Source organism: Ictidomys tridecemlineatus, chromosome 8 (genome assembly GCF_052094955.1).
Source record: "Ictidomys tridecemlineatus isolate mIctTri1 chromosome 8, mIctTri1.hap1, whole genome shotgun sequence".
Taxonomy (NCBI): Eukaryota; Metazoa; Chordata; class Mammalia; order Rodentia; family Sciuridae; genus Ictidomys; species Ictidomys tridecemlineatus.
Window position 1 is genome coordinate 53,720,948 of NC_135484.1, and position 12,000 is coordinate 53,732,947.

The 12,000-nt window shown below is 36.8% G+C and overlaps 1 protein-coding gene across 3 annotated transcripts in view; it reads right to left on the minus strand.

The window, feature by feature from the left end:
* Positions 1 to 12,000, minus strand: part of Fig4 (FIG4 phosphoinositide 5-phosphatase) — a 105,348-nt gene that overhangs the window by 30,281 nt on the left and 63,067 nt on the right. For all 3 annotated transcript variants that reach the window (XM_040283202.2, XM_040283201.2, XM_005330160.4), the window contains 5 exons: positions 9,483 to 9,541; positions 9,147 to 9,294; positions 6,468 to 6,551; positions 4,567 to 4,762; positions 3,281 to 3,363 (listed from right to left, as the gene is read on the minus strand). In XM_040283202.2, the coding sequence (XP_040139136.1) occupies positions 3,281 to 3,363; positions 4,567 to 4,762; positions 6,468 to 6,551; positions 9,147 to 9,294; positions 9,483 to 9,541 (570 nt within the window). The remainder of the gene's footprint in view (positions 1 to 3,280; positions 3,364 to 4,566; positions 4,763 to 6,467; positions 6,552 to 9,146; positions 9,295 to 9,482; positions 9,542 to 12,000) is intronic.

Below are 12,000 nucleotides of genomic sequence, written 5' to 3' on the forward strand. Positions count from 1 at the left end.
CTCTCTCTGCTTCCTGGGTCCATATCCTCAGCTGCTTTCCTCTGCTATACTTTCCACCATGATATTCTGCCTCACCCCTCACCTTGAGCCCAAAGCAATGAAATCACCCATCTATGAACTGAGACCTCTGAAATGGTGAACTCCCAAATAAGCTTTTCCTCCTCTAATTGTTCTTGTCAGGTCTTTTGGCCACAGCAGCAAAAAAAAAAAAAAAAAAAAAAAAAAAAAAGAAAATACTAAACCAGGGAAAAATGTCATTTAATATCAGCTATTTGTCTTTGATCTTTAAACTTCCCAAATTAAGTGTACCATCATTGTCAGAATTAAAAAACAAAACTGTGCAGATGTATGAGGCTTCAAAGAAGTAAACAGAAAGCTTCCAGGTCTGGTCCAGAAACTAAACTAAAGATACGGGAAAAGATGAGGGAAAAGGGAGAGAGAGAGAATAGGGATTGGTAATTAAAACAAAAACACATAGCAGAAATCCTCAGGAATCTGGAGGTGGTAGAGGCCCAATGTACAAAAAGCAGGCAGGAGAAAAGGAAACTGGAAGATAGGCTGTGGAAACCAGGTCCTGCTGCACCACTTTTCTCACACAGTATCCTATGATGCCTGGCAGGAGCTGTGATCTGCATGCCAGTCAGGGATGTACACAGACTTCGGTGGGTATCAATCTACTGGGTGCAGCACTGAGGTGGGAGGGTTACCTGCAGGTTTAGAGCAAAACTAGATGGGCTCTCTCCCTGCCTTCTGAATCAGAGGAGGCACTAAGACATATCTAACACTCAGCTGGGACAAGAGTGGTTGCTAAGCAGTCCCTGAACATCCCTTGGCCATTCCTGACACAGTTACCCTTCAGAAGTTGCTATAGTTTGGATTTGGAATGCTCCCAACCAAAGGCCCATGTGTTTAAAGTGTGTTCCCCAGAATGGTGTTCTGGGAGGTGGTGGAAACTATCGGAGGTGAAAACTAGAATAGGTGAGACCTAGTAGGAGGTCTTTGGTCATTATGGGTGTGCCTTCAAAGGGGATGGTGAGGCCTCAGTCTCTCTCTCTTTTTGCATCCCAACCATGAGACCCACAGCTTTACTCTGCTGTACACTTCTGAACTTGAGGTACTGCTTCAGCATGGGCCTAAAAGTAATGGAACCAACTGACTGTGAACTGAAACCTCTAAAACTGGGAGCCAAAAGTTGATTATCTCAGGTATTTTGTTACAGAAAGCTGACAGAGAGGAGAGATGCCCCATGTAGGCATGTGGAAGAGGGAGATGCCCAGTTGGGGCAGTGTATCCACTACTCAAAGAGAGGGAAGGAATAGACCGGACCCTGTTGCTCCCCTTCCCTGTGGAAGCAGAGGTAGATGAGATCAAGGGAATGAAGTGCAGAGTATAGTCTAAAGTCTGACATCCAAGAGGGTATAGGATATATCTCTTGGACAAGTCACTGAATGGTTCTATCTTTCTGCACTCAGCTTTTAAAGTGGAATGATAATCTCTTTTCAATCTATTTCTGAATTGTTTATAAAGAAAAATAAAACAATGTAAATTTGACACAAATGAAAAGAGGAGGTGTCATTCGTTGGAATACCAAACACAGACTCTGAATCAGAAATGGAGTCCTCCTTTCTCTGTAGTAATTCCTTCCTAATAGGCTTTCTTTGCATCCTTGGTAGACTGTTTTCCAGGGATATTTTAGCTGAGCATGGCTATAACTCACTCCTTAAGAAGGAAGAAATAAGGTGAGCCTCTGAAACAGTCTGAGCCAGTAAGCCTCCAGGTTACTGGAGCCTGAAGCAAGGGACACTTTCTTTGTGTTTAACCTGAGCCAACATTTCAATCCTTGACATGTATCCTCATGGTTTCTGCCACAAGCAAAGTCATGTTATTAAATGTTAAGGTCTGTAAACAAGTCAAAATAACACCTGGTATTTTGCCAGGAGAATGTTAAAGTTTGTAAACAACTCTGCATGGTGCCTGGCAAAATGCCAGAGGGAGTGGTTTGAGAAGTAACAAAAGTGAGCCATTAAGTGTGGAGATTCCTTATTGGTTGACTGATGTATCTAGTTTATGCTAATTAAGATAAGCTGTGCAAAATGTATAAATAGCTCTGCTGTCCTACAATAAAGGGCTTCCACTCCTGCTGTATCAACGTACACAAGTTATTCGTCACCCCCCGCCCCCCGCTATTCTGCTGCAGCCGGACTGCGGCAATTAAATAATTTACCCCAGATCATTCATCTTTCCATATCACATTGCTTTATAAAGGCCCACTTCAACTACCCAAGAGTTCAGCTAAAATTCTGATGAATAGGCAACTGCATGTTTATGTGTCCAGGAGTGAGAGGATATGGCTGAGTTCTGAATGACTAAATTGGTTTTTGGTCAAATAGCGATTCATATTCACAGGAGTGCAAAATTATAGGAGATGTTTTTATAGTCAAGGAATGTTTGATACTATGCCTTTTATATTTTATGTATTATAGAACAGATTTTATTAGTTTGAAATAGAAAAACTGACATTATCCAGTTCAATGGATTCCACAAGTGAAATATGAACCTTTAAAAAGGAAGTGATTATTTATACTATAGAATTTACACAAGCCAAGCTTAGAGGAATTAAATGGGACTGTATTTAAATACAATAATCAAGTCTTCAGAAAACTTGTATTTAAGCTAGAGGGGTGTTTACAATGGTCTTATCAGGTTCTTGAGGATTTCTGGATGAAGTATTCTTTTGAGAATCTGATAACAGGAATCTTTCCATCAGAAGAATACACATTTCCCACAAAATTAGGCATATGATTTCAGGAAATGCCTTTTGGTAGAGCCCTCTTTTCAGTGAGTCCTACGTCACTGAAATCAACATATCCTAAATTGGTACCCTTCTATCACTACTTTTCAACCCTCAGCCACTGCTCCCACCAACACTCCAAAGCAAAAGCAAATACAGTATCTCAGAGTCGGTTTACAAGAAGGTACCTTGATCTTAAGAGGTTAGAAGGCTGAGATGTATTTGTATTTCAAATTGCAGCTGTATATGGATAGTGACAGTCCTCACATACATAATAAACTTCTATCACCAAGGGGCAGCATCTCAGGTGTTAGGTAGGCCCTTTAACTCCAAGTACTAATCAATATATCTTAAATACTACTACTGTGTTCCAAGTAAAATTCACTTTCTTCTGCATCACTACTTTTGTTTTCAAAAAGTTATAGTAAATATGTTATCAAAATAATAAATATTCATTTTTTCCTTAATCTATATATGAAAGTACCTTACCTTGAATAAATGGAGAAATCTTCTTCTGAGAGGCCATCTGAGAGGTTAATTCCATATACCTCTTTCATAGGCTGGACCACATTCTGGGGTTTTTAAAAAAAGGAACCAGTTAGAATATTTAGACATCTTGCATATTAATAATTCCCAAAGATGAAGAAAATGGGCATGGGAATTTCCCACAAAAGCAATCACAGTGTTTCTTCAATCAATTAACTAACCTTCTCATTAATTCTTTTTAAAAAAACTTGATTTCCATTTCCTACTAGTTTATTTTCGGCTTTAAAAAAAAGCTGTTAAACTGGGTGCATACTTATAATTCCAGTGGTCCGTGAGTTCAAAGCTGGCCTCAGCAAAGGGGAGGTGCTTAGCAGCTCAGTGAGACCCTGTCTCTAAATAAAATACAAAATAGGGCTGGGGATGTAGTCAGTGGTTGAATGCCCCTGAATTCAATCCCCAGTATCACCCACTTCCCCCGCCCCCCACAAAAGCTGTTAAATAATTATGGATTACGTTGGTATAATGCTGGAGTTGGCAAACATTTTCTGTAAAAGACCAAATTAGTAAATATTTTAGGTTTTTGGGGTTATACCGTCTCCGTTGCAAATACTCAACTCTGCTAGTACAGTATAACAGCAGTCATATATAATATGTAAACAAGTAGACATGACTGGGTTTCAATAAAACTTTATTTACAAAAACAGGCAGTGGACTGGATTTGGCCTATTGGTGGTAATTTGCCAATTCCTTGAATAATGGATTCAGTCTTTACATCATCATATTTTATTTGCCTTATAAATGGCTTAGCTATCTCTACAAAGCATATCTCCCCTGCTAGACCTGGCTCTTTTGTTGTTTGCTTCCATTTGTTTTCCTTTAAAATACTGGTAATACTGAATTGAATAGGATAACTTTCCACAGGGGCTATTCAGAGATTGAGAGTATTAGGTCCAAACCTTGCTTCCCAGCAACATGCTGAGACAGGGAATAAATGGACCTCAAGTGGATGGGCTGATCAAAGAGGGAAAGGATTCTTGAAAAATTCTGAAGTGGTAAAAAATTCACTATTACACAGGGAAGCAAAACTACCTATTTTTATTTCAAAATGAAATGATTTCCAAGGTCGATGCTAAATGTGCCTATGTAGTACCTAAAGCACCACACATTAAATTATGTGAGTGAGAAAATGTGACATTTTTCTTGCTCTCAGCCTTTTAACTGAAAGCAGAATTTTAAAGATCATCCTCTAGAGCCTCAGGCAGGACCATGACAGCTTCCCTCCCCCGCACCTCAGGCACTTTGGCACTGTCTCCAGTGTCCGTCATCTTCACAGGAGTGGAACGCTGAGACACAGAGCCCTCTTCTTCACGGTCTGTCCCAGAGTCATCCTCAGAGCTGCTGGACACAGCCTCCTCGCTGGGGGGTGGTGGGGCACTGGCTGCTGTTTTCCGCTGTAAGACGGCTTCCTCTCTGTTGCTTTTGTTTCTTTAAAAAGAAGAACATGCCTGTAAACCATCTTTAAATTGAACTTCAGCACAGTGTAAATTTACTTTGTCCCAAAGTCTAAGTGCTTGTGAGGCATGAGAAAATGACTATAAGAAACTAGTTTCTGGATTCAAGTTTTACTAAAGAGAAAAGTATTTCTCCAGGTACATGTACTCATATTATAAATTCAAAATATGAACCAAAATGTACTTGTAGAACACAAAAAAGTTTTCTCACCATGTGGTTACTGTGACTTCCTTTGGTAAGTAAAATCAATATTTTCAAAATTTATGGTATAATAATGGAAGATTATATGTTTGAGGTATTGGAAAAATTATAACATAAAAGCTTCAAGAAAAGGTCAAGAGTCAAATTCATAGTATACCAAAATAATAAGAACTAATAAACATAAATTAATTTTTAAATTTTATTGCATTATTCTTTATTGAGTTATTATTTAAATTGTGTTGAGTTATTCATAATCAAATATATTTGCTGAATATTCCAATAGCAGAGAACAGATGAAGGAAAAAATAATAAAAAATTCACACTCATAAAAGTATTTACTTTTACTTTAAGTGGCAAATTTGAGAATACTAAGAATACTGTGTTTGTTGTTGTTTTTTTTTAAATCAGTGTTTCCTAGTAATACTTCTAGTTTAGAAAAAAATATTTATTGTTTCATTCTTACTTTAAAAAAATTCTCTATAAGGGACTAAAAATACCATAATACTCTAAAATGTCCTAGAAAGGAAAAAGCAGTATTTTTTGACCATGAGTTAGATATTGTAGAAAATACTTTAGTTTCTGACTTGCTGTACTTAAAATTTGATGAATATCTGTGCTACCCAGTCATACAGCTGGTCATTTATTTGTCCTGGGAACATGTGGAACTCTAAACTCCTGAGGGCTTTCCTTCTTTCAAATTCCTCCTAGCATCTGGTTAGGGCTCAACATGAAGCTCTTCAAAGGTTACATATTTAAGCCACAAAAGTGGTATATCTGGAAAAAATTAGTATATATCCCATGAAGCTAGAATCGAATTAAGATCCTATACACATTCCCAAATACAATTAGGATTCTGTATCTACAGTTAGGCCAAGACTTCTGGTCAGAGTCTAGAAGAAATCTTATCACTGGAACTAGGGAGGTCAATAGAGGATAATGAGATTCTTATGCCAGAACACAACACATTTGACTTCAGTCTTCAAGCATGAAGATGCAAATGTGGTATATCTTCTTCATATTATCAGATATAATAGAATAAGTCTCCCCCAAATAATGTTATAGTGATACACAGAAAATCTATTATGTTCTCTATCAAGTATATTTGTTTTTATGTTCCTCAGGGTGCCAACAAAAATAAACACGAGTATAATTTTTTACTTACATATTTTATGTTTGAGAATGAATGTTTTATAGGACATAAAACACATTATCTATTACTTGTTTTATGCCACCTGTTATATTCCCTATTTTAAATAATAAAATGCACCATGTTGCTAATATTCCTATAAATTTTTCTTTCAATATTGATTGGTTCAATGATCCCAGTGCTATTAAAGAACTACCTACATAGATGCAATAAATGGACTGTGCCTCGAACTATGTTACTTGAAGTTATTAGTTTTTGCTGGAAATACTATTGCATAGTCCTATTATTTTACATGAATCTTTAAAATTTCATTCTATATGCAAATCTTACCCCAATACCGATTTTCCAGTTTCATCTGGTTTCCGCACAGTAAATGGACTTGGATCAATGCCAACAGTCTTAGGCATAAAGTCACTAGAAAAAGATGAAGAAAGGCAAAATACCATATGAATCACTGTCCATCCAGCTTCCATTTCAATTCCCACTTATATTATTCCTTCATTAATGTTAACTTCAGAGCTACATATATTTTGAGCCAAATGTTCAGGAGATATTCAGGTAATCTGGGCCTTAAAAATCCCATGAACTAAAGGAACTAGGGAACTTCAACATTACCAGTCTTCACTGTGAAATCTCTGTGATTGTGAGGCCCAACAGTTTTGAATGTAAGGTTTTGTTTCCTAGAACTATGTTGGTACCTAATCTTTGTCTAAGATGATACCAGCTGATTATATATCACAATTAGTTCTCAGGCAAAATTAGACTCAAAAGCCAATAGCAAAACACTAAGTTATTTAGCTTTATGGACAATGTTTTAAACTATAGCACCAAAGGAGGTAGATACAATGATCAAAACACAGTGGTATGATTTGAAATACCAACATCCACCTCATTAGGCTGAGGTTAATTCATTAAAACACTGTTGGAACACTTTATATAGAAACTGTTTTAATTTACCACTGGCTGAGATCCGCTGAAGCTTCTTTCTCATTATGCAAGAGCTACCTTACTTACCATAGAAGCTAGACCAATTTCCCCAACATACCAACAAGGCAACATTACTACAGGTTATGCTAAGACTCGTGGCTTCAAGCAAGGACACTGCTCCCAGTGTGTGCCTGAATGTCACATTTTTGGAAGGAAAAGAAAGTGATCTGGCTTAAAACTAATAGCCTGAAAACATGAACTGTTAAAATAGACAATGAACAATGCAATTAGTTTAATTTTTTCTTTCTTTTTGATCCTCACAATTTGTAGATTCCATGTTTGTGAAGTTGCTTACTCACTGAAATTTATTTGTAATACCAAATCAACATCTACAGTGTTCTTGCAGTCACCCTCATGTGTATGCCAAGAGCTGGGAAAAATTTACAGAATTAACACTTACGTCCCAGGCAAAGCTGAAGAAGGTGGACTCTTTATTTTTGTTTTCCTACTATAAATGAGTGTCTCTTGATCAACTATTTGGTGCTACTTTTTTCACATTTTTTTTTTGTGTGTGTGCTTTCTGTTGGTGACCTTGCTGTTTAAAAATAGTTCCCAATCAGTGCTAAGCACAGGTGTTTCTGAGCACAAGAAAGCCATGATATACCTTCTGGAAAAAATATGTGAGATAAATGAGCTTCATTCAGGCATGAGTTACAGTGCTATTGGCGAGAACCATGTAAATGAATCAACAATATATGTTAAGTAAAGGTGTCCTAAACAGAAACACATACAAAACAAGGTTATATATTCATCAGTTGATAAAAATACTGTGATCAGATGCTCACAGGAACTTCATCCTTTATTTCCTGTAGAAGCAATGGTTCCGAATTCATTAATTCACTGTTTGCAGTGACTACAGAATCTTACTATGACAAAAAATCAACAACATATTTATAAACACATGTACAATGTCATTTGTCCTTTGTTGAGCTGAAAACTTTTAGAAATGACAAAGACTTTACATTAAAACAGCTAAACTTTGGGCTGGGGTTGTAGCACAGTGGCAGAGCACTTGCCAAGCTTACTGTTACCTCACAATGCGTGAGGCACTGGATTCAATTCTCAGCACCACATAAAAGTAAATAAAATAAAGGTCCATCAACAGCTAAAAAAAAAAATTAAGGAAAAAAAACAAAACAAAATTAAACTTTAACAATTTTAATTGAAAAATCAAACAAATAAAAATTTCAAACTTTCCTCACCATTTACCTAAAGCAAAATGTGGATTTCTAGGAAACAAAGATATTCCTACATCTACCACACAAGCCTTAAATATACATATGTCATTTCTGAAGAAAACATAAAATGCAAAAATTAAAACTTCTGTATAAAATACAGTCAAGAAGTGATTTCTTTTGCCCAATTTTCTTATTCTGGTCCCATAATTTTTCCTAAAATTTCCCATCAAGTTCTAAAAGAGACACAGGAAAATGAAGGGTGTCCAAAGGCAACAGACCAGATGGAAAGAATCTGAAAACTACCATCACATGAGTTATTGAGGAAATAATGAAGGATATTTTACCCTGAGAAGAAAAGTGTTGCTTCTTCAAACAACTGGAGAGCTGTCTTACAGAAAAGGAACTAGTTTTGTCCTGAGTCTAATAAAAATAGTAATATAATAGCTCTAATTTATTAACCTGTGCCAGAAACTATATTAAATACTTGGGGTGTCATCATGTGTGGGGGTTGGAGAGATGAGGAAAATAAGGAGAACATCTCAAAGTCATACAGTTAGGCAGTGGCTGATCTAAGATGCAACTTCCAGCCCTTCTAATACCAAAGAAAATGCTTTTTTAGCTCTGAATTTCTATATTCAATGAAAAAAAATTGTTGATTCTGAATGGCAAACTAGGACTAATGGTAGACAGATTTCAACTTATCAAAATTAACTCCAGTTGTGTAATAAGAGAAAGGGCTGCCTCTTGAATTAGCAGATTCCCTCCCCCCCCCCCCCCCCCCCCCCCCCCCGTTTGAATAACGAGAGTTATTCAAACAGACTGAACATCTACTGCTGGGACATACCGTGCTGAACTTGTCATAGCCAGGCAAAAGGTATCGTCAAAGCTACTCAATTCATACGGCCGAAAGAACTCATTGTGGATGTCAATCTCTTCTTCATATCTGTGAAATTTCTTCACTATCAACTTCCTTAAGTTCGCAGCACAGATAACTAGGAGAGATATTGCCTGTTACTTGAAAAGTCTTTAGATTGCATCTAAGTAGATATTTTTATAAAACCAACTGTGTACAAAGAGGTTGCTGTGGTAAACTGCATTAGGGACACTTCTGGTTTATTTAGTTTATTCTAGAACTCCAAAAATGTGCTGGTATAAAAATTGAAGAGAACAAGTCACGTACCTTCATCATAAGGCAATGGTAAATGCTTTATTACCTCTGGTGTCCACCAATGAGTGTAACTATAAAATTAAAAAAAAAAAAAAGAAAAAAGAATAAGATGAATCAAATGTAAAATATTGGGTTTTCTACAATTTATCAGATAAAAGGAGTTGTGTGGTTTATGATAAGATGTTGCCTCCTACTTGAAAGTTAATATTTTTTCTCTTTTTAAAACACGTTTGCAAAACACAATAGGTCTTCAACACGTTAATTCCCTTCCCAACTCTTTTCATGTTTCAACTCTGTCACAGATTTACAAAAGTGTCATGATATACCTGAGAGTAAAGATGCTCTGATGTTACTTACTTTTAGCACCCCCCCCCCAAAAAAAAAGATTTGGATATACTAAGCCAACTCTAAGAGGGATTGCCAGGACAGTGCCACCAGGTTAGCAGTGGGACCTTGATCCAAGTCCTATGATCAGGGCTCCCTTGCACATAGCTGTCTGAAAGATCATGTTTCCTACTCTGCTACATATATACACATCTCTGTGTGTGTGTGTGTGTGTGTGTGTGTGTGTGTGTGTGTGTGTGTGTGTGTGAGAATTGAAACAGTTCAGCAAAATCACTAAGGAGCAAATTAGTCCTAATGAACAAGTTCCCTTAGAAAATAGTGTAGGCCCTGTTAGTCTTCAGCTATAAATGTTCACTATTTGATTACAGAAGGCAGTCAGAGTTAAGGATAAGAAATTTCAACTGTCTAGATTTATGATAGAAAATTCACCTGCTTAAACAGAGAAATCTAAAAGAATCCTGAACTGCCTTCTCTCAGAACTCTGAATTTAATTTCAAATCAAATTCTGATGAAATAGATATTTAAAGGAAAGTAATATGTCCAAGTTCATGAGAACTCAAAAGGGAAAAAATCTGAAATAATATATCAGAACACACATACCCCCCCCCACACACACACATCAGATTTCCAAAGGGGGTGGGGAGGCCTATGACCAATAATGCTAAATAGAGAATTTCATACAAATGGAAGGTTTCCTCCAAATAAAACGCTGAAGGGGCTGGGATTGTAGTTCAGTGGTAGAGCGCTTGCCTAGGGATTGTGTACATCTACAACTAAAAAAAAAAAATACTTTAAAAACATAAAATACTAAAATTACAAACTTGGATAATCCTAATAAAATGAAGAAATTGAGGTGTATCCAAATGAAACTAGCAACACAGGAAACTCTCCTAGAGACGACAAGCAGAATCCATTCCGAGGATGATGAAAAGAGGAAAGTAAAGCCTAATGAAATGTGAGATTTATGGGAAGAGTGCTTTGACAGCAGGAAAGGCTTCCAAAGTTCTGTTTTAGACTGAAGTTATGCTTTAGAGCAGTGCTTGTCAAAATCCATTGTGCAAATAAACCACTTCGAGATCTTGTTAAAAGGCAGATTCTTACTCAGCAGGTAGGGCCCCAGACTCTGCATTTATGATAGGATCCCGAGTGATGCCAAAGGACTGGCCCTCGGGCTGCTTTTCCAATAGCAAGGTTTCAGAGCATGAAAAGAAAGGATAAAGGATAGCACTGCCACTGGCAGAGAATTCATTCAGTTATTCAACATTTATTAAGTACCTACTATGTGTCAGACACTGCTCTACATGTTGGAAGTGCCATGCTGCAAATAATGATAGAAAAAATAGAATTGTTTTATTCCAGACTTGAGAGAAAAATATACAATATAAAGAGGGAACTGTGTAGAGCCCGAGAGACAAAAGGAAGCAGAATGATAACTCTAAAAGCATTTGAGGGTCCTGGTGCCTCTGAGATCAAAAATCTTTAAGGAACACTGATGGATGAAACTACACTGGAAATGGGCAAATGTGGTCTTGATGACTCAAAAGTGAGAGAGCGATAGATTCCAAAAACTATACATCATTGAGGGTGATGTCAATTCCAAACCAAAAGAACCAAGTATGAAAGATATGTTGTGAGTGACCTCAAAAGACAAAAGTGAATTCTATAAATTCACATATGCTCACTAAAATATGCCATCATAGGATCATTTCATTTTTTAAAGTTTTTTTTAATATTTATTTTTTAGTTGTGGTTGAACACAATATATTTATTTATTTATTTATTTTTATGTGGCACTAAGGATGGAACCCAGGGCCTCACATGTGCTAGGCAAGCTCTCTACCACTGAGCCATAACCTCAGCCCCCTAATTTTGCTTTCTGATTAGAAAAATCAGACTATCATATCAGGGAAAGAAAAAGATGTGAGGGCTGGGGCTGTGTAGCTCAGTGGCAGAGTGCTTGCCTAGCACGTGTGAGGCTCTGGGTTCAATCCTCAGCACTACATAAAAATAAGTAAATAAAATAAAGGCATGCTATCCATCTATAACTACAAAAAGAATTAAACAAACAAACAAAAAAGGAATGGGTTATTTAAAAAAAAGAAAAAGTGTGAGCTTTTGTTTAATAAGGTTGAGTGTATGCATGTGTGTACGTGTGTGTGTGTGGGGGGGAGAATACATGTAAATA